The sequence below is a fragment of the Nematolebias whitei genome, chromosome 8 (genome assembly GCF_014905685.2).
Source record: "Nematolebias whitei isolate Nwh7 chromosome 8, NemWhi1, whole genome shotgun sequence".
Lineage (NCBI taxonomy): Eukaryota > Metazoa > Chordata > Actinopteri > Cyprinodontiformes > Rivulidae > Nematolebias > Nematolebias whitei.
In genome coordinates, this window is record NC_056505.1 from 22926802 (window position 1) to 22954426 (window position 27625).

At 39.4% G+C, this 27625-nt stretch overlaps 1 protein-coding gene across 2 annotated transcripts in view; it reads right to left on the reverse strand.

The window, feature by feature from the left end:
- The window catches only part of LOC119413986 (EGF-like repeat and discoidin I-like domain-containing protein 3), a 168455-nt gene that overhangs the window by 20108 nt on the left and 120722 nt on the right, over window positions 1–27625 (reverse strand). For both annotated transcript variants that reach the window (XM_037681079.1, XM_037681078.1), the window contains one exon: window positions 2712–2867. In XM_037681079.1, coding sequence (XP_037537007.1) covers window positions 2712–2867 — 156 coding nt within the window. The remainder of the gene's footprint in view (window positions 1–2711; window positions 2868–27625) is intronic.

Consider the following 27625-nt stretch of genomic DNA (forward strand, 5'->3'; position numbering starts at 1 on the left):
ATATATGACTCAGATTTATCTGTGCAAAAATCTCTCCAGATTGCCAGAAAATATTATGCATGAACAGAAGTCTTCCAATTAAGTAGAGGAACTTTTACACATTTAAACAGTTTCATAAAAACTTAATTTTCATGTATTTATTTATTCAGTTTCCAAAAGTTAACAAAATGATGATTACTGTAAGATCTGAATTATTCAGAAAGACAAGACACACAGAGACTGAAATTACACTGTAGATTATAATTGCACATCACATGGGAGTGTGAAAACTTTGCTTCTTGATTTCCGCAGTCAGGACATCAGCATTACATAAGCAGAAAGTAGGGCTTATCGTTTAATATCACAGTGAGAGAGAAAGGCAAACACCACCTCTCATGCCAATAGCATATGAAAGACAAGAGGCTTTGGTTCAGCAGAAACCCTGTGCCTGCTCGTCTCCTATCAGGAGAGCCTGCAGCAGCTTCACACCGTCTCTGCTATCATGGACATCTGCAAGGGACGTAAACTGTGTTGAAGACCCGTAAACAAGAACAGCAGGGTTTAATCTGATCTCAAACCAAGCAGAGGAAAGACAACAGACCAAGTAGCTTCTGTTTAAACCAAAGATTAAAAAGATGCTAAATGTGGTAAAAAACAAAACAAAACAAGAGATGCAGACCCATTTCAAAATGGACATCTTCACAGTTCAAATCTTTGTGTGCGTGTGTTTGCCGCTTTATATTTGTGTTCACCTCCAGTGGTGATGCATTGGGACAGGTAACAAATGTATTCCTCCCAATAAATAATGTATATTACTCATTTAATGAGCTTGCTGTGTGTTGTTTTCAAATAAATGATGAATTGAAAACGATTTTTAGTGATTCACTTCCAGTTTTTTACTTATTTACTGTTATGGGGCAGTGTTGTTCACAGACCCGCATTCATCAAGTGGATCGGAGCATGTCGCCAGTGATCCCAACAGCCAACTCCAATAGAATTTCATTTGGGGTGTCAGATTTTCTGCCCTGTGGACACATTTGGCTGGTTTTAGTGCATTGATACAACCACCAAGACTTGACCTGATGTGAGCTCAAACACAGGAATAGCTGCAACAAAACGTTCTGTGATGAGGAGAAATTCTGTTTGGATCCATTTGGAGCAGACAGAGAGAACCTGAAGAGAAAATTGAAAAAGGACTGACAAAAACAAGTACATTTTTGATACCATGGTAGGATCTTATCTAGTGCATACATGTATATCACTCACTACAGAATTGGCTAGATAAGATCTGTTAAATAAGATTGACCTATTACAGTCTATGGTAATATCAGTGGTCTTGTGATCAGATGTCTGTGGCTTCAATCCCAGTTTGGAACATTTATTTACTGTATATTGATGATGATGCTAACATCATTTTTTTTACTCTTTTTTTAAAATAAAAGTGATTTTTTTTTTAACATGTCCAAACTCTTTTGAGCGTGAGTGTTCATTCCACCACATCTCTCATGTGTCAGGCAGTTGTGAATTGTGTTAATTAATTTAGTCATGCATAGAGGCAGTCATATTATCCCCATTTTGGGTGGGGGTGGGAGTCATCTACTTTTCTCATATATTAGACCGGACTGAATTTCTCGAGACACATTCTCGACCCGTGGGATGAAGGAAAAAGGCGACAAGCACAAAAACAACAACAAAACAATAAAAATAAATCTTAAGTGTTATATATCTTATTTTTATCATATAAAATGTAATGCAATTTGTAAAAATTGTGTGGTTAGTGATTCAGGAAATTAATATCTGCCCCACTAATATTTTTGTACAGGGGCCACCACTGTTCACCTTAGAATCCCATTCATCCAGTGATGTGCGTTGAGGTTTGTGACAGGTGAGGCTGACTCATCTGGAATCGGATGTTCACATGAACCCAAAAATAAAAGATTACATTTCAATTTAGCCCAAAAAACTAAAGAGTGTACTGATTTGCGACACCCCTGCCCCTCTGTGTAACAGAAGAATGTACAGAGACTGCACCTGCTTCATTGTCCCGATGGGGCAGCACTGCCCCCTATCGGTGTGGCAAGGTAATTTCTGCTTCACCTTGTGTATTTTCATTGTGCATTTATGACCGATTAGAAAGAAGAAATATGTCACACACATTCATTCAATATATTAGACTTAGAACATCAGCATGTGCAGCACATGTGTAATCAAACATGTATATTGGCGATTTAAAGAGAGACAGCAATGGGCATGCGCCGAACACGTACTTCATACTGCATATGGCACTGCGCCCCCAGAGGTGAACCAGAGCACTACACCGCCTCACCCAGCGCATTTCTTCCATGTTTGAACAGGAAATGTGTAAATTCTGCGATTTTGACCATTGAAATGTTGAAATAATTCAGAAAACAGTTTTATAAAACAGTTTTATAGAACAATCAAGTGGTCAACTGTATTTTCTCTTATCATTGTTAGTACGACAGGTGCAGCACTACCTCCGCTGACTGCACGTCACTGCATTCATCGTTTGCTTTTCCCTCCTGCTAGAAAATATCTACCTTTGTTTTCCAGAGATATATTTCAATCCTTATGTTTGCAAAGTACCTGTAGGCATTTTATCCACCGGTCTGTTTCTATGTTTATTTTGGCACTAATGATAAAGATGTGTTCCTGAACAGTCTGCTCATTAATATGCAGAAACAAAGTCAGCTTGGAGTGAGGAAGCAGCTTACCTTGTCCTTTCCCTGTTTCTGATCCTGATATACACTCCACCGCACTCCGTTGTTACTGTAAGCAAGTTTGTATGAGCCGACAAACTGGACATGGCCGAAATCTTTAGCTCCCTGAGTGATGATACCCGTAACCTTGGTCGGCAAAAGCAGGTCCACCTAAAAGATGCAAAAGGACAGAAACAGAGAGAGAGAGAAACAAATCAAGCAGAATGGTCAATTTCCTCGCTTGAGAAATTTTGCAAGTTAAAAAGTGTCGACTGTGTTAATTTTTTTCCTTCCTCTTTTCGACAATAAAGTCGGTGTCATTTTTCTTCTGATGTCAATGGTGGATTTACTGAATAAAGACACTGGGTGCGAGTCAAGTCAGTTTCAATTATTCACAGAATATTGAACAACAATCCTAAGTCAAAGACCTCGCCTCAGCAAAACAGAAAATGCACGCTGCAGCAGCTTCTGAGAGCCACACTGCTCCATTTGGGTTAAATTTTAATAGGATCTCATTTGTTGAAAAATAATTTAGCTGTGCAATGTTTCTCAGCAGTAAACACATAAAACCGCTACACAGATGAATTGTTTTTAATGTTCATTTATGCAACTTATTCTTTAAGTACTGAGTGAAGATATTTTGAGACAGAAATGAAGTTGGGTATCCTAAAGCAGCTTCACAACAAGAACACAAAGCTGTCTCTCCAACAAGGACACAGCGTTTAGCTTTTATATCAAAGTAGGTTTGCAGTAAGTAAATGTCAAATGAATAATGTATCCAACAACATAAAGTAGGAGTTAAGTGAAAGTCACTGCCAGCTAACATGGGCATTTTAGTGAGGAGCATCGCTCACAATATAAAGATCAAGGGCCTTGTTATATGAGATGCATCACTCTCCCGTTTCTCTCATTATTATGAGTAAGTGACTGTGTGCTCTTATTGCTCATTTCTACACAGTGGAAAGTCAATAGCATGTAGAAAAAACTAAAGTTTTATACTCATAAATGAAAACAACAAACATTAAAACTAGGGCTGTATGACATTATCAGCATGGTATCGGTATCGGCCAATATTAGCGATAAAGTCAAATATCAGACATGGGCCCTTCCATCAAAATAAATTACCGATTTAAAAGGCATTGTTTATATATATATATATATATATATATATATATATATATATATATATATATATATATATGTATGTATAAGGCGCTGTTTCTGTATGACTGTTCAAGTGTTGTTATTGTGATAGTAAATGTCATGAATAAATTTGACATTAAACATAATTTTTTTTTAAAGTTGGTGTTACATCATTTTCAGCCGCCTTTTTGGCATCTGCATTTGGTAGCAGGCCAAATTGACAAAGACCACGCAGAATAATGTAGTATTTTAATTCCACAGCAGAGAAAGCTACAGTATGTAGTCTCTGTAAGTAGGTCAAGGAAAAAAAAAAAAATCGGTATTGGTATCAGTTATTGGGCAAATAAGTTTTAACATATCTGCACATCGGATATTGGCTAAAAATCCAATATTGTGCATCCCTAATTAAAACATATATAAATGTTCATGGTTTCCTATTTGATGTGCTTTATGTGCTGTATATTGGTATATGTCACATGATAATTTCTAAATCCATCCATCCATCCATTCATCCATCCATTATCTTTACCCGCTTATTCCATTTTGGGTCACGGGGGTCGCTGGTGCCGATGTCCAGCAATCACTGTGCGAGGGGCGGGGTACACCCTGGACAGGTCGCAAGTCCATCACAGGGACACACAGAGACAAACGAGACAGACAACCATTCATTCTCTCACTCACACCTAGGGACAATTTAGAGTTACCAATCAGCCTAACATGCATGTTTTTGGACTGTGGGAGGAAACCGGAGTACCCAGAGAAAACCCACGCATGCACGGAGAGAACATGCAAACTCCACCCAGAAAGGCCCCTGGACCGGGGTTTGAACCAGGGACCTGCTCGCTGAGAGGCAGCCGCTCTACCAGTTGCGCCACCGTGCTGCCTAATTTCTAAATAATTAATGATATTCCCTGATGACTTTAAAAACTCGAATGTCACTGTAAAGCTGTCTTGATTGTCACACAAATGAAAGCAGTCTCAGATTACACAACATGCAAAATGTATTTGGCTATGACATAGATAGTAGCAACATTTAGAGGCACGTGGGAGAAATGTAAGCACAGATTCTTCTTTCTCCCTGTTTTGCTGAATACGCAGTATAGTTCTGCCATACATCAAAATAATTGGGCTGGTCTCAGGCCAGCATATTTTGAGTCATGCTGCCCTGAAATAAAAAACACGAAAAAGGGTGTGCTCCTTGAGGATAAAACTACTAGATAAAAATACTAATGTGTGAGGTATTTATGGCTCTGATTTGGTCTTGACATATGGCAGAACACCACAGTAAATCCTGGCACACTGCACGACATCTTTGTTGGCTGTTTTAAAGCCCCGGAACATACTGGTGATATAAACATGAAGTCACTCAAGAGGCTTTGTCTTTCAGAGGGTTTCAACGGTGCAGCTGAGCTTCTCTACCACATATTTGAAGATTAAGGTTTGTTTCCCTGGATATTGTACGTAGAGGCTTCCTTAAATGCTGACACCCTACTGTGTATATATGAAGGCATAAAACAGCAAACTTTTCACACTTTCAAAAGCATCTAAATGGATCAAACACACCAGCTCTCCATTTGTGAAAAGCCAAACAACCAAAAGTAGGACAAAAGTTTGCATGTGGACACTTTATGACGCCGTGGTTACAGTATGCATTTATGCACATCCTGCTTTGTGCACATATAGGCTTCATCTACTGTGTATATACTATTCATGAAGGTTTAAATTCTGCATGCACTTCCATTTGTGCTTAGCCGACAGCTCATTTTTGTTTTAACCATTTGCAGGAGTCAGACAAATTTCCCTGTGATGTATCTAAAGAACGAAAGCAACCAATCAGTTTCAATGACAACGTCACCACGAACCCCTCAAATAAAATGGGCAAGGAGGTAATGGTGGCAGGTGTTGCTTAGTTGATTCAGAGGGCCATGACACCTCATACTGGGAGGCTTTGATTATGCTCCAGTGGCAGCCACAGAGGTAATCTTGTTCTATCCAGACAGTCAAGGCTGCCACAAAAAAACAAAAGGCATGCTCGAAGTGAAACCTGTAATTGCTGTCACAGGTAGCGGTCAAAAAATACGACCGCCCTTAGCGACGCCGGCTCTCAACACTTTGATGGCCCAAACTGAATTAGGGAGCGAGATAAGCTTGTTACAGCGAGGTCTCTCCTCCGGCCCCCACCTTCTGTTCTTTCTTCCATTACATCCTCAACCCGGCTCACTCCTCCATGAGCCTTTTCCCTCAGACAAACTAGGAGTGTGTGAAGACTTTGTAGCAATCTGCGAACGATTGTGGCAAAGATGTTCCAAAGAAATGAAACAAGAATTCATTTCACAGCTTCACTTCTTGTTTTTGAGATTACAAGGCAAGATTAGTTTAGCTCTAATCTAGTTCTACCTAAAACCAGGCAGCTCATCCAAATGGGAGATAGCACTAATTGGTTATGTGTACATTTCTGCTCCTGTGACAAACATTTTCTCTTTCTCCACTGAATATTAGGACAAGACTCAGTGCACCATTTTCATGTCTCTGTTTAAAGTGGCTCTGCCATTGCAGGATTTAAAAAAAATTAATACTGCAAAAGGCATAGATGAAAAACCCAGAGGAGGCCAAGTTTCTTCTTTTAATGAATGCAGTCCATACAGCTATAACATCAACATTCTCCCACCAGCTGTGCTGATTTTATCCAAGGTGATGAAGATTCATTTTATCTTACAGTCTAAAGGGAATCTGTGTGCGTGTGTGTACTTTCTGTATATAGCTTATAGCTCACAGGGTGAAATTCAGAGATGCGTTCGCACAAATGGCAGAGAAATAAGGAAGACAGCGTTATGGTCCATCAACCCCACATCAGGGCAGCAATCATTAAAACTTAAAACCATAGTGAGGGGTGGAAACAATGTATTTCAATGCTCTTTTCACCATAGGAAGTTTTCATAAACCAATATAATGTCTGTTTTCTTAATCATACATTGTCATAGTTTCATGTAGCAGTCATTATTTATAGTTATCAATCTAATAAAACAGCAAAGAGCTAATGAAGGCTTTTTTAGGGGATCCGTCAAACCTGGCAGTCAAACGTTCACTTCACAGACCATCAATATTTTCAGTGCATGAATTATATGTTCTGTTGTTTAAAAGTGTTTTAAGGTGAGGGCATGGCCGACTCTGCAGCTTATTTATTTATTTATTTTTATTAAAGGTGCAACTGTTCAAGCACAAAGTTTAACAGGCAGTGATTTTTGAGATACTTTTAAAGACTTGAGTCTGGCCCAAATGTGTCCTATTTGTTTTAAATTCTCCATGGAGTATCAGCGCTGTGTGTTCATAGAACAAAAAAAGCAAAAAGCAAACTATTATGTGCTGATACAAAATTTACCTTTTTAAGACATTCCTTAAAAACAAAACACTTAAAATAGATTTTTTAATTAATGAAGCTGCAGTCAGCCAACATTTAGACAAATGAATGACTGGGCATGAAGCAGACCTAATTTAAACTGTGGTTCACGCAATCCTTTACAGCAATGTTTTAAATACCATACCATACCATACCAACTTTATTTATAGAGCACTTTATGCACCCAACAGGACCAAAGTGCTTTACACAATTATATAATACAATACAATGATAAAATGGAAGGGTAAAATTTAAAACAGGAATAGAATAATAAAATAAAATACAAACACAATAAAACAAGGTAAAACATCTCAGATTGTGCTAAAAGGCCAAAGAAAAAAGATGAGTTTTAAGAAGGGACTTAAAAACCTCAATTGAAGAGGCCTGTCTTATGTTCAATGGAAGGTCATTCCAGAGCCTGGGAGCTATCACAGAAAAAGCTCGGTCCCCTCTAAGCTTACGCTTTGTCTTCGGGACCTTCAGAAACAACTGGTCAGCTGACCTGAGTGAACGAGAGGGTGTGTAAGAATGTAGCAGCTCAAATAGTTTAAATTTATATTTTTGTTTATCGTAAAACGCACATTTACAAATGATTCACATTTGAAGTCAAACTAAATCGTAACACCACATCTGCTACATTGAATTTGAAAACCAAATGACCACTTTTTTTATTTTACGATGACTTCTGATAATTTTGTCTCATGGAAGCATTATTTTTGCACAGAACAGTACGTGTAGACATGGAAATTAATTAGACATGTTCACACTGTGGATCAAGCAGCTCAGTTATTTCACATTGCTGGAGAGGTAACACTAAAGAGATGGAATCCAAATTAAGTTCTGTAAGAGCTAACAGATTGACCATCTACACATAAATATAGATGTGTAGAAATGTTAAATACACCTCATGTATTCAGGTACTTCAGTCATGTATCACTGGGTACTTCTATCATGAAAACTAACATATTAGACGCACGTTTCTCGTCTGACAAAAGCGATTTCAATAAATTATGCTGAAGAAATAAGAAATTATGCTTCTTAGTTGTTTATTCATCCATCCACTATCTTCCGCTTATTCCCAAGTCAGATCGCGGGGGCAGCAGCTTGAGCACGGAGGCCCAGACATTTCTTCCCACAGCCACCTCTTCCAGCTCTTTTGGGAGGATTTCAAGGCATTCCCAGACCAACGGAGATACATAGTCTCTCCAGCGTGTCCTGGGTCTTTCCCAGGGTCTCTCCCCAATTGGACATGCCCGAAGAACCTCCCTAGGGAGGCGCCCAGGGAGCATCCTTACCAGATGCCCAAACTACCTCAACTGGCTCCTCTTGATGTGGAGGAGTAGCGGTTCTATTCCGAGTCTCCCAGATAACTGAACTTCTCAACCCATCTCTAAGGGAGTGTCCAGATACCCTGCGGAGGAAACATTTCAATTGCCTGTATCCACAATATCATTCTTTTGGTCACTACTCAGAGCTCATGACCATAAGTGAGGGTAGGAATGTAGACCGACCGGTAAACTGAGAGCTTGCCTTACAGCTCAGCTCTCTCTTCACCACAACAGACTGGTACAGAGTCCGCAATACTGCAGATGCTGCACCAATCCATCTGTCAGTCTCATGCTCCATTCTTCCCTCACTCGTGAACAAAACCCAGAGATACTTGAACTCCTCCACTTGAGGCAGAACCTCACCCTCGACCCAAAGATAGCAATCCACCAATTTCCGGTGGAGGACCATGGTCTCAGATTTGGAGGTGCTGATTCTCATCCCAGCCGCTTCACACTCGACTGTGAACTATTCCAGTGAGAGCTGAAGATCACTGCATGATGACGCCAACAGGACCACATCATCTGCAAAGAGCAGAGATGGAATCCTGAAACCACTGAACCGGAAACCGTCCACCCGCTGGCTGCACCGAGTTGTTTATTTAAAATAAATAAAAAGACATCATGAAGATTTGTGTGTGACAGGGTAACAAACTTTAACAAACATTTTCTGTTTAGGGATGTGCATTTTCATTTTAGCTGCTAGTTTGAGAAAACACTTCAGTCATTGTTTGTAGTCATTTTTACTGAGATTTATTTTAAAAGGGGACTAAATGCAAAAAACTCCCCCCCAAAAAACAACGTCAGAATATATTGTTAACACCTAATATTGAGTGTGCGTTTACAGTATCCGAGAAAGACTCATGCTACACTGCTAATTTATAACCCATTCTATCTGCACTCGTACCCACAGACGCACAGCAAGCTTCATTTTTCATTCTCCTCCTGCTTCTTCATCTACAAAACGGTGAGATTTATCTTTTTGTTTGTTTCTAAGGCTGTCTGTCTCTCCCAGTAATTTGACATGTCATATAGGATTTGCAATCAGTCTTCAAGTTAAAAGGCTTCGTGCATTAGCACACAGTGCATGATCTGTTTTTGAAAAACAACATTACGTACGTCCTCGTTTGAATTTCTCCAAAGGCACAAAAAACGCACAGACACACACTATCACGCAAAGTCAATCTCTTCTCTAACACCTTTTGTGATCATTTTTTTCCCACATAGGGCGATGAGATGTCAAAAGATATAAACGCCTGCTGAGCTTTCACGCAGGGAAGGTGTGTAGGCAGTCTGAAGTTGCCCCGGAGCATCCAGCAAAGAAAAAGCAATGTCACAGTGGGAAAGCATCATAGGCAGGTCAGCATGGCACTGACAATATTCCAGCAGGAACTTAAACATTTTTCCTTTCTTCATATTTTACTTTTTTACACCACCCTTGAGAGTGACGAGTGTGAAAATGTCAAAAGCTGTTTTCTCAAAGACAGATTGTCATGTGACGTTTGCTGTCTTGCCAAAGGGATTCTTTCTTTTGTCACAGATAAAAATGAGTCATTTCAATGTAAATTGCGAGAGTCATGTCTAAACTGAAAGAGGTATTTTTTAAAAACTGGAGACAAGAATGGAGGAAAAACACAGAGCAATAACTCACAGTAAACTGCAAACCGGTGACAAACACCAATTGGAAGGCAATGAATTGACTCTTATAATAAACAACCTCCTACATTCTTGCTGCTTCTCCTTACTCTAATCTTTTCACCAGCACACTTTCATGAAGAATTGTCTACATTTGTAGCTAAAGTAAAAATGCACACCTTCTCTGAAAATGTATACGACCAACTAAACACCCTTTAACTTCTCATCAAATCAAATTTGATGTTTACAGACATCGATATGATAGGTCTTGTGTGAGCTATCTTCTAAACACAACTGGTCAAGCATTGATGAAAACTGCTAGTCATTTATTAGGTATTATAATGAGGTTTTGTACCAGGTAATACAGACTAGAGGTCACTTTGGTTCTGTCCCATGTTGTACCAAGGTGGTTATCATTTATTACTAGGATCTTTTAATTTCAGTAATAAATAATGTATTGTAAATAATAAAGATACATGTAAAAGTTGATAATTTGTAACCACTCGTGTGCCTTTGTTGACAATTTTCATTCACCCTTTATTCATACAGGTAGTCTCATTGAGGCACAAGGACTCATTTTCAAGAGAGCCCTGTTTTAGACAGACAACAATATATCCATCCATCCATCCATCCATCCATTCTCTTCCGCTTATCCGGGGTTGGGTCGTGGGGGTAGCAGCCTAAGTAAGGAGGCCCAGACTTCCCTCTCCCCAGCCACTTGGGCCAGCTCCTCCAGGGGAATCCCAAAGCGTTCCCAGGCCAGCCGAGAAACATAGTCCTTCCAGCGTGTCATGGGTCTTCCTCTGTGTCTCCTCCCAGTGGGACGTGCCCAGAACACCTCACCAGGGAGGCGTCCAGGAGGCATCCTAACCAGATGCCCGAGCCACCTCAACTGGCTTCTCTCAATGTGGAGAAGCAGTGGCTCTACTCTGAGTCCCTCCCGGATGACCAAGCTTCTCACACTATCTCAAAGGGAAAGCCCAGACACCCTGCAGAGAAAACTAATTTCGGCCGCTTGTATCCGAGGTCTCGTTCTTTTGGTCACAACCCAAAGCTCATGACTATAGATGAGGGTAGGAACGTAGATCGACCAGTAAACTGAGAGCTTCGCCTTTTGACTCAGCTCTCTTTTCACCATGACAGACCGGTACAGCGTTCACTTCACTGCACTTATGCTGCACTTATTTTCCTATCGATCTCACGCTCCATTTTTCCCTCGTTCGTGAACAAGACCCCGAGATACTTGAACTCCTCCACTTGGGGCAGGACCTCCTCCCCGACCTGGAGAGGGCATTCTACCCTTTTCCAGCTCAAGACCATGACCTCGGATTTGGAGGAACTGATCCTCATACCGGCCGTGTCAAACTCGGCTGCAAACCGCTCCAGCAAAAGCTGTAGATCACAACCTGATGAAGCCAATAGGACCACATCATCTGCAAAAAACAGAGAAGCAATGCTAAGGCCACCAAAACGGATCCCCTCAACACCTTGGCTGTGCCAAGAAATTCTGTCCATAAAACTTATGAGTGATAGTGACAAATCAGTGACAAAGGGCAACCTTGGCGGAGTCCAATTCTCACTGGGAACGAGCCCGACTTACTGCTGGCAATGCAGACCAAGCTCTGACACTGGTCGTACAGGGACCTAACAGCCCATATCAAAGGGCCTGGTACCCCATACTCCCAGAGTACCCCCCACAGGGCTCCCCGAGGGACACTGCCGAACACCTTCTCCAAGTCCACAAAGCACATGTAGACTGGTTGGGCAAATGCCCGTGCACCCTCCAGGACCCTGCTGAGGGTGTAGAGCTAGTCCAGTGTTCCACGGCCAAGACGAAAACTGCACTGCTCCTCCTGAATCCGAGGTTCGACTCTCCGACGGACCCTCCTCTCCAGAACCCCCGAATAGACCTTACTAGGGAGGCTTAAGAGCGTGATCCCCCTGTAGTTGGAACACACTCTAGGGTCCCACTTTTTGAATAGGGGGACCACCACCCCAGTCTGCCAATCCAGGGGAACTGCCCTCGATATCCACACAATATTGCAGAGTCGTGTAAGCCAACACAACCCCACAACATCCAGAGCCTTAAGGAACTCCGGGCAAATCTCATCCACCCCTGGGGCCCTGCCACCGAGGAGCTTTTTAACCACCTCAGTGACCTCAGCATCAGAGATTGGAGAGTGTAGTGGACTAGGCCCATGTCAAAAACTAAGTCTAAGGTCAAAAATCTTGACCTTAAGAACCTTGTGGGACAGGAACTGTCATTTCATTGATTTGAATCCAGAAATACAGGTTCACCCATCCTGAGACTTTCTCTCTTGAAGATTCAAGTGAAAAGAACACTCTCTGTTTTATTATCATTACTATTTTTCAAATGTTGATAATCAAAGTGTCTTAGTTCAAACCATTTTAGATGTTGCAGTGAACTAATCAATTTTATTAACTGTGTAATGATTTTTATTCTCATGTCAAAGCTGTAACAGAGTAATTATGCCTTTTCTGATTTCTGCTTTTGAATGAGCAAGTGTAAGTTGGTCCAAGGTTGGAGTCAAACGCAAAACAAGTTGTTATGTTAAAACTGTCATGTTTTTAGAATCCTCTCAGACGTAATATAGAGGTTTTTGGCACCTGTTTCTGAAACGCGCCAAAACAAAACTCCCTCTGTCTGTGAGAACATTTCTGATCTTTCCATAACAATTCTGGCTGTCTTCTAACCTCTTACGTCACAAAACACACCCCGTCTGGTTGTTCTGACCAATGGAATACTCCCAAAAGTGAACCGGAAAACAGCTCTTTAAAAATGTCAGTACTTCCTGGTCTATTGAGTTCTGTTGGGTTCAGTTCTGTTCATGTCTCTGCTCGGATGCTGTTTCTGCCCAGTTCTGTTCTGAGAGTTCAGTTCTGTTGAAGCTCTGGAGATGTTCTGTTCTGTTCAGTTCTGCTCAGTTCTGTGAGAGACGGGATGATCCTGACATGACAACAAGCTCTTCCGAGTTCCATGGGAATATAACACTTTCACTCGCCACTACTTCTGACGAGCTACAGCCATACTAAGGAGACGCTGGACAGGTAGCGTTAACGGAACACCATATCTGCTGATTATCATCAGAAAGGTAATGGGTCAAGTTTCCTACCAAGCGTACCGAGGCGAGCTGGGTTTCTGATGGAGAGTGTCGGTTCTGGTGAACACTTACTTCCCCTCACACACCCTCTCACTCCCTCTTAACTTCTTTCATCTTTAAACTTTTCTTTCAAGTAGAAATTCTTCCAGATATTTTAGAAATGTCTGTGTAAAATGCTCACCCACATCCATGTGGGTAAAAGATCATAATTGTACAGTTTTCATAAATGTCTGTGGTGAAGCAACGGAAAAATCATGGCCGTATGATTTTTCCTGATTGATTGCTTATGTTGTTATTTTCATAATTTGCCAAATTAATGTAAATGTTTGATGTTAAATTTTGATTCTGTAAATAAATGACCGCATTCATTTTGATGGGTCAAACATAAATGACGTCTCACGTTTGCATTTCCTTAAATTCAATGCACGTTTTATTCAGTCCAGAAAAATGAGGAATCCGCGTTAAATGATGAATATATCCGAGCATCTGTTCATCTACAAGAGCCCGACCCAAGGTCCCCAGGCTCTGCTTCCTCAGTAGAAGATGTGCCAGTGGGATCGAGGAGGTCTTCGAAGTATTCTGCCCACCTACCCACGACATCCCGAGTTGAGGTCAGCAGCACACCACCTCTGCTATAAATAGTGTTGGTGGCGTACCACTTTCCCCCCATGAGACGCCGGATAGTGTACCAGAATTACCTCAAAGCCATACGGAAGTCTTTCTCCATGACCTCTCTGAACTCCTCCCATGCCCAAGTTTTTGCCTCAGCTACCACCCGAGCCGCATGCTGCTTTGACTGCTGGTACCCATCAGCTGCTTCTGGGGTCCCACAGCCCAAAAAGGCCCGATAGGACTCCTTCTTCAGTCTGACAGCATCCCTCACTGCCGCAACCGGCACCAACAACCTTGCGGGCACAGCTCCGATAAGCCGCCTCAACAATAGAGGCACGGAACATGGCCCACTCATACTCAATGTCCCCCGCCTCCCCCGGAACGTGTTCGTAGATCTCCTGGAGGTGGGAGTTAAAGCTCTGTCTCATGGACAACTCTGCCAGATGTTCCCAGCAGACCCTCACAATACGTTTGGGTCTGCCAGGTCTGACTGGCATCCTCCCCTGCCATCGGAGCCAACTCACCACCAGGTAGTGGTCAGTGGACAGCTCCGCTCCTCTCTTCACCCAAGTGTCCACAACAATACACAACAATAAAAAGCAGTTAAAATAAAAAGTAGTGTTATAAAAACAATCTAATCAAGGGGCCATATAAAACAAGGTAAACTACTAAGAACAAGATGAAGATGTGACATGACAATGAAGACAGATAAACCAAATTTATCACCGTTACTCAGTCTAGCCCAAGCTCCAACTCACATACTACAAACCACCTGAAAATAGTTATGTTTATCATAACTGGTTTAATCACTTAAGATAAATTGTAATAAAAAACGTATAATATTTCTAGGATACAGTGATTTTAGCATTTCTAAATGGGAAGACTTTAGATAAATAAACTGCCTCAAATCATTAACGCAGTTTTGGCTACCAAGTCTAAAGTCTGGCATGCAGGTGGGGGCTTTTGGATATGTGAAAGTCTTACTATGATGTGACCCAAAAAATAAAACTACAAAGTGGACCAATCAAAGCAGTTGGGGCTGTCTTTAAGTAGCAAATTGTATACATTTCCTAGTTTTCAACTTTATAGACTCAGAGCCTTGGCATGTGTTTCCATGTTCACATATGTAGGTCACTGGGAACTCGTGGATGCACTCACACTCACAATCTTATAATTTTGAATCATTTGCACTACAGCGTTTCACTTTGGGCTCCAAAGTTTTGACTCAAACTCTACAGGTGGTATTACTGCAGTGGTTTGTTAAATGTTTATTGACAAGACAAGACAAGGACTGAAATGTTTATGTCTCACATAATACTTGAACCAGTTTTGGGTCTTTTTGATTTATGAATATTAAATTTCTAACTGTAATGTCAGCAGACACATTACTAAACAAGTGTTTGTGCTGTTTTTCTATCTTTTTTGTTTTGAGCAGTGGTATTTTTTGCTTGTTGCGTTTGTCCTCACCCAAAACATGAGCGTTTGTGTTTGGGCTGCATGCACTCATCCACTGAGGGAGCTGGTGTATTGAAGAAGAGGGGTAAAAATGATCAAATTTACATCACACAGATTCTGTGGTCAAGTTTATAGTAGAACAGAAAAAAGAACCATACATTAAGCCCAAGACATGCATTCATTACATCTAGGCTTGATTATTGCAATTCGCTCCTGTTTGGTATCAGTCAGACCTCCATTGCACGACTACAACTGGTCCAGAATGCAGCAGCCCAATTTTTAACCATTACAGGCAAAAGAGAGCACATTACACCAGTTTTGGCCTCACTGCACTGGTTACCGGTTCATTTTCGAATCCAGTTCAAAATACTCATGTATGTCTACAAATCACTGAACAGTGCCGCGCCCCCCCCATCTCTCTGATCTGCTACAACCGTATGTCCCACCACGTTCCCTGAGGTCAGCGGACCAGTTGCTCCTCACAGTTCCAAGAACTCGTCTTAAGCGCAGAGGTGACAGGGCCTTCTCTGTAGCAGGACCAAGACTCTGGAACGAGTTACCTCTGTTTGTCAGACAGGCCCCCTCCCTCTCGGTTTTCAAGTCCCGTTTAAAAACTCACTACTATTCAGTAGCTTTCAACACCAGATGATCTGTGTTTTGATCCTGTATGCTCCACACTGGTTTGTCGTCATTATCTGCATCGTTTTTATGTCTATATTCTGATTTACCTCATTTTGTATTTTGCTTTGTGTGTTACCTGTTGTTTTGTCTGTACAGCACTTTGGTTGGCCTTGTAGCTGTTTTAAGTGCTTTATAAATAAAGTGGTATGGTATGGTAAGACTAGATTTGGTGACTTTTGATTTCTTTTTTTAAAGCACACCATGAAAAATGTAAAGGCTTTCAGTACAAATGTAAGTTCTATGTGAGCTCAAGGTATCTCTACATACTGTATGCATCTAACACACGTCTATCTCTATCTCTAAAGATGATACATGGATGGATGGATGGATGCAGGTTCCATAGAAAAAAAAATGGCCATGACTTATGAAAATAAATAAATTAATAAAAATAATAAAACTACCATGCTGGCCTGTATTATTTACAGCAAGAAAAGCAGCATCAGTAGAACAAGCTACATATTTCCGATGTCATCTTGAGTGAAGAGAGGCAGATTCATACGCATAAAAATGTCCTTGACAGCCAACTAAACACTTTCACACTCTGTTTATTGCTCACTGTGTGAAATATCTGATGGACTCTTAGTCACTGATCAAATCTAAAGTCTCATGTCTCAGTGAGTGATCTCATTTAAATTTAAATCTGTCATCTCAAAACAGGAAAGGAAACAGTGTGTGGATTAAATAAAAACAAGGTAAAATAAAAAAAATAAAAGTTTCATATTCGCTGTCTTTAATTCTTATAGTGATGGTAGAAGTGTCAAATGCAAGAAACCTATTGAATTGAAGAGACCACTTACCTTCACGAATGACCTCATTTTATAGGTTAATATCATAGTTTTGTTTTTAAGTGCCTCATACTCAACTCTGAACTATCGTAAAACAAACAAGAAACAAGTGCAACACATTCTACTCAACAAACAACACTACAGTGCTTTTAATGGATATGGGTCTAGGACACGCCACTTGTCTAAACATTACTTCAACACACCTTTAAACCAAAAATACATATCTACAACATACTGGACCCAGGCTCCGTTACTCTGATTCAAGATCTGGCGCATTTACTTCTGACAGTTCCTGCAGATCCTGCGATTATAGCAGGCACTGCTACAGACTTTTGGATCAATCATCCCAAGATAAAACAGATAAATGCAGCCTGCGTTGGCTGAGAGGGAGGGAGGTGGGGATCAGGGAGAGAAAGAGTGAGATAGAGGAGATCAGGTTGTGGTGTTGGAAGATATGATGCCTTTTTTTGGAATAATGAAAGCGAAAGAGTTGCATTTTACACATTCCAACCTTGCACATGTAAGGATGTAGTTGGAGGGAAGGAATGCTAAAATTACCCAATTGAAAGAGAAAAGCAGATGGATTTAACGGCCCTTTTGGAACTTCATTCGGATGCTAATTGAATCAGCATACTAGCTGCAGGGAAACTGACTAAAATGGAGAGAAGAAAGAGCCATATTGGGCCAGATTAAAATGTGGCTCTGGCGATAATTCCTTAATGAAATTTACATCAGGCATCCCACAAACAAGTATGGATTCTTTCTAAGATTCTCCCCAAGTTTTAGGGTAATGTTCTCAAGCTGACTGAATCAGCAAGAGTCGGGGGACATTTTTAAAGCAACGTGCCAAGATTAAAAATCTAAATGGCTTGTCTATCAGATGAATCCCATCAAGAAGCTCTGTTCCACAGCAGTCTGATAATGACAGCAAACAATCACAAGCACACAAATAAATAAATAATAAACATGCCAAGTCTCACAATTATGCCCACACTGTTGATGACTACATGCTGATTGTGCCTCTCTGATACAGAACTGGCACATCTGCCAAGACAAAATGCTGGCAGAGGGGGTTTGCAGTCATGGTCATCTGCTGTCCTGGCTTCCCGAAACTTGTATCAGCAGATTTTGTTCACGACGAAAGAAATAAAAATTTCATTGTAAGAATCAGAAAGCATCCAGTATATATTGATCATTTATGTAAATATTAATGTAACTTAGTCATGGTAAATTATTAATATAACATTTCTGCACTTGTCCAAATGTCTGTTTAATTTGTTTGAGAGTAAAAGTTAAGAGCAGGAGAAGCAACGGATAAGCAGCAGCATATCATGATTTCAGCTTCAGAAGGTGATGGAGTCTATCTTTGGCCAAACTCTTGCACCTTCAGTTTTTTGTTTCTGAGCGTCTAAATCACATGTGTCCAACACAAGGCCTGGGGGCCAAATGTGGCCCTTGTTGACATTTTATCTGGCCCCCAAGATGATATGTGAAAGGTAAAATACTTCTATCTCTTGATTTTTTTTTCAGTAATCTTTGATTATGATGTTGAAAGCACAACAGAGAACATCAAATGAGACCAATCAAACTCTTGTTGAGGAACATGTGACCAAAAAAAGAGGTTGGATATCTAAATTGAGTTAATGTTGTTTCTGAAATTGGCCCTTAGTTTAAAAAAAAGTTTTGATGTTGGCCCTCTTTTGTAAATGAGTTTGACACCTCTGGTCTAAAGAGACTAAATGTGGCCCTTAGGACCAACAGCTTCATACCTGATGTGTTCATATGTTGTGCAACTCAAATGTTTTAACAAGAGCAGTTCCTAAATCAAGCCAATTGCATCTGAGTCTTCTTTGAATGTGCTCATATCTGAAGAATAATGTTTTTTTTACCAATAATTGACTGTAAATATGTAAAATGTACTAATATATTATTACATCATCTGTAAAACTTGATTCCAGAAATCAGCAGCTTTTGGTTTTATATTGCATTAACATTGTTGATGTTTGTCTCTGTGTGTCCCTGTGATGGACCTGAGACCTGTCCAGGGTGTTCCCCACCTCTCACACAGTGATAGCTGGATATGGGCACCAGTGTCCCCCGTAACCAAAAAAAGGAAAAAGCGGGTAAAAATAATGGACGGATGGATAACATTGATGCACTGAAAATAAAAAAATAAATAAAACATAAAAAGTTTCAAGATTTTTTAATTTTTGTTCAAACAAACCTTTAGTTAATTATTTTGCCTAATTAGTTTTCTTACTAATACACATAAATATAAACTTTAATGAGTTCTGAATCAGGAGAAACTCCAATTCAGACTCTGACACATCAGCAGATGTGTTTTATTTTTATTTCCCCCTGAAATCATGTATTTTATTAAAACATAAGTGCATGCTATGCTAATGAGTCTTAAAAGTAGGTAATCCAAAAAGAGTAAAAAAAAGTACTATTTAATTTCCCAAAAGTATTTTATTAATTCACACAGAGCAGTTGTTGCTGCTTCAGTTTTCTGTTTGTTACAGTTTTTTTCTTTCTTTTGTTAGATAGTGCTACCAAATCATTACAGTTGTCATTTAGCCTGGTGGTCCTTGCTGCTGGTTTTATCAATATGAAGTGTCATACAAGTGCAAGTTGCACAAACTCAAGCCTTTACATACACAGAATCTATGGATTTTCTGATCTGAGACGTGTTGCTTTCCCACCTTGTTGCATTTTGTTAATAGTAAAAGACTTTTCCAGCGTGTCTCACAGCTGGGATGTTGATTTAAAACAGAAGGAATATCTACCCAGAGATTTGAGTCATTCCACTTCCGATGCTGAAGCCAAAATCATTTGATATTGATAACTGGTATTTATCTCAAGAGAAAACAAGTAATATTCAACCTGAACACTTGTGTGTGACTAAGGAAGCAAGCTGGTTAGATTTCCAGTTTGACACACAACAAAGAGATTAGAGCTTTAGGTTTGTCTTCCAGTTTAAAAACGACACTTTTATTTCTGTCCCTCCTTGCCAGACACTGATGTCGGTGTAAATCTGTGTTGCGTTATGCTTCTAAGTGAGATGCTTGTTCATTTCATTTCCTTTATTTATACAGGTTAGTCTCTTTGAAACACAATCAGGGACCTTTTTACTTTGTCCTAAATGTAAAACTAAATCCTTGGCATTAGGTTTTATTTTGGATTCTGAATAATATTACCAGTACTCATAAAATGTCATTTGTATTTTTCATGAAGGCAGATTGTACCGTTTTGTAAACCATGTTGACAGTTAGGGTTAGATGACATGATTTAACCTTTTTTTTGTTGTTAATGTTGGCAGTCATTTGCTAAAATGTCTCCTCACACTCCTCACACTATAAAAACACTTTCCACTGCTGGCTAATATTTCTCTAAATGCTTGTATAGCATTAAATTCAATTCAACCTTTATTTATACGGGTTAGTCTCATTGAGCCTCGAAGACTCATCAAAAGATCAAGTCTGTAATGTTTCTGTGCATTATACCTGTCAGCATCAAAACTCCTGTGTAGATTTATAGTTCTCATGGCTAACTGCGTTGCCAAAACCACTCTGTTGTTGTGGATCATTAAGTATGTACACATATTTTAAAATTTTGGTTTTTTTTGCAACCTACTTGAGGGTGCTAAGTTGTAAATTATTTTCATGATTTTAAAAGCTATCATCCTTTTGTGGTAAAATGGTTCTGCTCATTTCACTAATTGCAACAGACACCATTTAAAGATGCTGGCCCTGTGGCATTCTATGTTTTTAATTAGTTTAGCAAGAAAGTGAAGCTATGGGTGCCCCCACAACTGTTTTTTTAAATTAATTATTATTATATATATTTTTTTTTTTGCACTAGCATTGTGGGACACAAATTGATAAAAATATTTCAAGCAAGTGAAATAAATAATGAAGCTAAATGTTAATTGGTCCAATCTGCAGGGACAAATACAATAATTAATTTTGATGAATACAGTGAAAATGTAGCATTTGTGTTTAGCCATTGTGTTGCACACATTGAGGTTTAAATGACACTCTTGATAGTTCATCCTTAAACATTTCTAATCTTCCAATTTTTTTTGTCTGTGTTTAAAAAAATAAAATAAAATTCTTGTTCCTAAAAAAACTGCAATATTGCTGTTTGATCACAATCCCACTTAAATCCTTTCTTGAAACAATTTATTTACACTGTCCGAAATAGGTTCTATGCTTTTAGAGGACATATTTTGTCTTTATGTAAAAAAACAACAACAAACTTTTAATGAAACAAAATAAAGCCATGCAATGATTTTAAAGACAATTTTAAAGGTTAGGAAAATGGTTGTAATTATTTAACAAATAGGGGATTTCATTAGAAAATTGTGTGTGGATAACTTGCTAAAATGATAAACACACAGTTTGATTATTACAAATGCAAGGTCACAGGAACTGAGCAAAAACTATTCTTGCATCAGATCCATTTATTAATACTTCGAGCCTTTGATGCACAAAACAAGATGCTCTATTTGAAGTGTCAGCGTGCGCCTAAATCAATTAATAAAAGTATTTTAGTAGTAAAACACTTCAGGCATTTCTCACCAGCAAAACTAATCTGAATCATATAAAACAATAAATAAAGCTTAATGATTTTTTTTTTTAATTACCACTATTTCTAACTGAGAACATAATGAAATGTGTTTTTCTCTTTTCCCCAAAAGTCAAAAGAACAAAATGATGAGCTCTAGTTTATTTCTCTGTCAGCACTGAGATGGACCTGGATGTCCAGGAATGTCCATCTTTTTCAAATAGAAAAGTGTACGTTCCCAAAAGGATAAATTTGATACAGGAAATAAACAAATAAATAATATTGTTGTGTGCTTGAGTTGTGTTGAGTTGCTTGGGGACAAATGGACAGGTATTCAGTCCATCACAGGGACACATAGAGACAAAAAGACAACCATTCACTCTCTCACTCACACCTAGGGACAATTTAGAGTTACCGGTCTGTCTAACATGTCTGATTTTGGGCAGTGGGAGGAAACTGGAGCAACTGGAAGCAAACCCACGCATGCATGGAGAGAACATGCAAACTCCACCCAGAAAGGCCCCCGGCCAGGATTTGAACTGGCAACCTTCTCGCTGAGAGGCAGCAGCTCTACCAACTGAGCAACATACCGCCCCCACATAGCAGCCAAGAAAAAAAAAATCCTTCACTAAATCATTGATTGTTGCCGTGATTAAAAGTGGGATGACGTAAGCAGCAACAATCTTGGGTCATACCAGACGATGTGTCAGATAGTCTTTTGGAAGATTTCGTCTGTTCGGGCAAGATCAAATATAACATTCTATTAGCAAATTTTGCATTGCGGCTAAGTTTTTACAGCATCTTTTGGGCTAAACCCCATATCTGTATTATCCCTACATCTATATTGGTCATTAATTTAAAGTCATGAGGTGTAGTAGAGAAAATATTAATCTAAGGAACAGGATGCCACTTTCAGAAGCCAATAAAATTAAACTGTAATTAATTAAAATCCATTGTCTTTTTCTGTTGATATGACTAAAATAGTGGTGTAGTCTACATTTTTGTAGTGGGTATACCACGGTAAATTTAGTTTTACCTTGGACACCGTTAACGTCACGGAGCGCGAATGTTTAATTTTCAATGTAAAACCAACGTTACCACAGTCAGTCCGTATACTGTGCTTAGAAACCAAAGTACACTGGTTAGTACAATGTAATCGCCAATATATTTTGAGTTTTAAGCACATTAAACATTTCCAAATTTCTCTGATGCTTTTATTTGAATAAATGAACAACAAACTTTGTACAATAGTTGGCTTTGTATTAAAAACATGTTATAGCATTTATAAAACAAATTCAAAGAAAAATATGTTCAAGTATTAAGTAGTAACTACAGAAGTATTAATTATACAATAATTTGCTGGATAGGTGAATGTCATAAACAAGCTCTGCACATTGTTAGATTGTTAGATTGTTACAGAAGAGTTTAACTGCCGTTTAACGTATCAATGACACATGCCTAATAATATGTCATGTATCAATGGGCACTTTTAAGTGGTTATACTGAAATTCTCAAGCTTTTCTACTGGGTGTACTCCATATGCCCACGTATCACATACACTACACCAATGGACTAAACCAAAAACAAATTTCATAATGTTTCAGACTTCAGTACTGCTTAGGAACCTGTTTTTATTTTTCAAGATATAACCTTTGAAACACATTCTCACTTTTTTGGGAAGCCAAAATCTTCCTTAAAAACTGTATTTAGTGATTTAGCTATTTCCTTGTTGGGATTCATCATCTCTAGAGACCTTTCTCAGACACATTTAGCCTACGGCCAGAAACAAATTGCTCCAACCTGGTTCTGTCGTGCAGCTGTAATGTGTTCTGAGGATCGCTAACTTCCGCCACCAAAACTGGCACTTTTGCAATGGTTTCATTTATTGTTCTTACGTTCTTACTTTCACCCAGACTCCATATGGACAATAGAGTGTGTCAGATGAGCATCTCACTTCTTTGTCAAAGTACTGCACCATGATTATCATGTTCAGTCTAGATAATTAACAGTACAATTCTTAATACCTGTAAACAGCTTAAGTATAAAATCTTATCTACTTCATTAATGAGACAAGAAAAAAAAAAACAAGACAAGTACTGCTTTGTGTCATCGTAGGAAGTCACACTGAAAGACAAAGATCGTGGAAATAAAGAAATGAATACAGAGAAACTAGTGTTTGATGGATAATTACTGAGGCAGGAACCTGTTGAGTGTTTCGGTGAAATCGCAGCTGGGTCTTTGACAGGTTGCTTAACTTCTGTCTCCTCACTTTGTTTCTCTGTCTTTGTTTATAGTCCCCCACTGTGCCTTCTTCTCGATGCTTCGTGCTCCAGCAGAGGAATAGCTTCCCTCCCCATGAGTATGCATTACTGTACCTGCTACAGTGCCTTTTGTTATTTTATTTCATATTTTTCACCTCAGAGCACCTGCCTGAGTAAACATCCACAGTGATAACACTCTAATTATGTGCGCTCTACAAATGATGGCCCACACTGGATCACATTTCTAGGATTCTTAGAATTAATAAAAAACTGTGCTATTTGTTAGAAAAAAAACTAACACAAGATTTTGGAAATTCTAATTTAGTGTAAATACCATGCGTGCGTTCGTTTAAGTAGAACATACTTAATCACAGATAGCGTAATACCACCAAACTCCCATTTCACAAACATTATTGCCTCTGATGCCACAAACGCTGACATATTTTTGACAAATGTGATGAGGATGATTTTTTTTTTTTTTTTTTTGGTAAATGACAAAAGAAGTATTCCCAAAGTTTATGTGAAATTACTGCACAAGGCAAGGCGTGCACTAACTTACAACAATGGCTGTTTCCTGTCTCTAATATATTAGTATACATGTATTTGCATGTGGGAAAAGTGTAGCGTTCTTCTATGTTTTCACCCAAGCTCATTTGCCATCATCAAAGGCAGAGGTGATTATCTGGAAGCATCGTACAAAACACACATTTATCACTTTAAGGAGATAATTGGGTGTGAAACCTTGGAGACCGCAGAAAACAAATGGACCACAAGTAAGAAATTATGATCAAGGGCTGCTTTACAACCTTAGTAAGTAGTGAGACAATTTGACAATTAGGAAATAATGTCTTGCATTTTCTACTATTAAAATAGCAGTATTATAGAACAGTTCTGTGAAATGGCCGCAAAGAATAGTTTGTCTTTATGCTGGCTGTTCATAAAACACAGATGGTGCTGGCTATATGTCCTGCACAAACATGAGCTTTCAGGAATTAAAATAGCATCACAGAAGCAAAGAGCAGAACTCAGCTGCATGGACAAATTGTAAATGGACTGTACTTATTTAGCACCACCTTTCTATCTTATCGAAATAAAGCACTTTACACTACAGTCTATGTTTACCCATTCATACAGTGCTCTACTATATATTTACAAAGAATAATCAGTGCTTTAGATCATCCATCCATCCATCCATCCATCCATTATCTTTACCCGTTTATTCCATTTTGGGTCACGGGGGTCGCTGGTGCCCATGCCCAGCAATTACTGTGCGAGGGGCGGGGTACACCCTGGACAGGTCGCAAGTCCATCACAGGGACACATAGAGACAAACGAGACAAACAACCATTCACTCTCCCACTCACACCTAGGGACAATTTAGAGTTACCAATTAGCCTAACATGCATGTTTTTGGTCTGTGGGAGGAAACCGGAGTACCCGGAGAAAACCCACGCATGCACGGAGAGAACATGCAAACTCCACACAGAAGGCCCCTGGACCGGGGTTTGAACCAAGGACCTGCTTGCTGAGAGGCAGCAGCTCTACCAGTTGCGCCACCGTGCTGCCCTGCTTTAAATCAGTGCTTTTCAAAGTGTGGTCAGCAGCCCCCTGGGGGGCCGCCAGGTGGCAATAAGGGGTCACAAGAAAGATGGAGAGAAGAAGATTTAAAAAGCAAAAAATTTAAAAATAGTAATAATAATAATAATAATTGCCTACTAGGGCAATCTGTATCTGTCATTTCCAGATAAACACACTTGAGAGAGATTAGATGTCTTTTGTTTTGTTCTTCTGGTCAACAATTTGTTGAAAATTAGTTTTTTTTCAGTGGGAATATAATACAGTGTTTAAAACATGTTAGTTAATAACATTTTTATGCTCAACAGCAGCAGCACGGTGGCACGACTGGTAGAGTTGCTGCCTCTCAGCGAGCAGGTCCCCAGTTCAAATCCCAGTCCGGAGGCCTTTCAGGGTGGAGTTTGCATGTTCTTTCCGTGCATGTGTGGGTTTTCTCTGGGTTTTTCGGTTTCCTCCCACAGACCAAAAACATGCATGTTAGGCTGATTGGTAACTCTAAATTGTCCCTAGGTGTGAGTGAGAGAGTGAATGGTTGTTTGTCTCGTTTGTCTCTATGTGTCCCTGTGATGGACTGGAGACCTGTCCAGGGTGTACCCCGCCCCTCGCACAGTGATTGCTGGACATGGGCACCAGCGACCCCCGTGACCCAAAAAGGAAGACGCGGGTAAAAGACAATGGATGGATGGATGGATAGAATGATGGACAAATCAATTCAAACTGTTTTTATTAACCTAATGTAAAGTTGCTGCATCATTCATCCTCTCTGTGTGATAAATCTCTCTCAACCAGGTGACTCTACAGCCCATACACCATCACTTCATTACATCTTTGAGCTGTGAAATCGCTTACCTTTTCACATCTTGTCCAGATCTGCTACCTGCTACCTCTCTTTGTGGCACAGAAGCACATAACTTAACTCCCTTTGCCACCTGGGCACATTCAGAAATCCCACAGAGGTGGCCTGAAGGCATCCATGTCCTGACTGAAGATATTTTGTGAAAGAAGCTAATGTTTAATCCTGACTAAGTCTACATTTTGTTTATAGAATTGTTACAGAAATAAACAGCTGTCAGAAAAATGCATCAGCTGCAGTTTTAGGAGCTGACTTCAATTTTTCAACTTTTGAAATGTCTGATGTGCCGATAGCAATTTTGTCCAGTCCCATTTATCATAAATAATTATATATATATTTTTTCTTTTTTCTAATTTCTCTTTCTGATTTCTTTTTTTGGCTGCTCCTTTCTTCAGAGTTCAAGTGAGTGAACTTGAACAAAGACTTAATGAACAAGATTGATGCAACCACTGACCAGTGAGCTATCTCTAATTTTTGTTTTGTTCCAGGAATTTGAACCTGCAACCTCCTGACCACAGGCTCACCTTAGCTAACTTCTGCACCACCACTCCTCATTTGATTTCTTTATAATTTCTGACCGATCTGAAAACTTGATCATGCATTCATAATGAATTTACAGAAAAGAAAAAACAACAACACTTTTTTTGTTTCAAAACAACACAGGGTTTGCACACTTTCTCTGTTTGTCACTAGGAATTTAAAATAGTATGAATTGCGTTACCTGACAGCAGTATTTGTACAAACGAAATCCAACATAGAACTTATTTCCAGTGTATCTCCTATATAAACTATTTTATAGCTTCTCAACCTTGTTATGTTTGAACACAAATAACAAGACCAACACTTTCTCTGCAAGACATATGTAGGGCATGAGCTGTTTGTGTATCTGTTCCAGATCTCACTTTGAAATATGAGAGTCAACCATTGTGGACAAATATGAGAAATATAAAACGAGGGGGTACTAGAGCTCTATACTAGCCTAGTTTATTTGTTTGTTTATCTGCTGCAAAATTAATTGAAGTCATCAGAAAAGGTCATGAAAAACTTTGTTACATTAACGAGAACATTGCAAAACAAAACCTATCTGCTGTTCCTCCAGAAATTAATCTTTGGTGTTTAGACGTGTTTAAATTACATAATTAAGTAATCGTTTTAGGCCAGCTGGAACATTTGGCAGCTCAGTCAGAGCTCTGCTCTTACTTGTGAAAACATCTGAGGAGATTCTGTTTCAGACTCCCCCTGTGGAAATCTTATCTCTTGTAAGGTCAGAAAACCTTCAGCTTGGAAGATCGCCAGACGTACCAGTTCGTTGTGTTTTTGTTTTGATCTACAGGGCTCTGTGGCAAAGTGATCCAGTTATTGCATTTTTAGTCTGCAGATACAAACATCTGCAATTTGAACTGAGGAACAACTGCGTTTTTGACAGAAGCATTTATTGTAAAGCAAAAAGTGCTTTTTTTATTATTTCTTTTTAGAAAACACGGCAACCTAATTTCCTTAATCAGTTTCTCTGTAATTA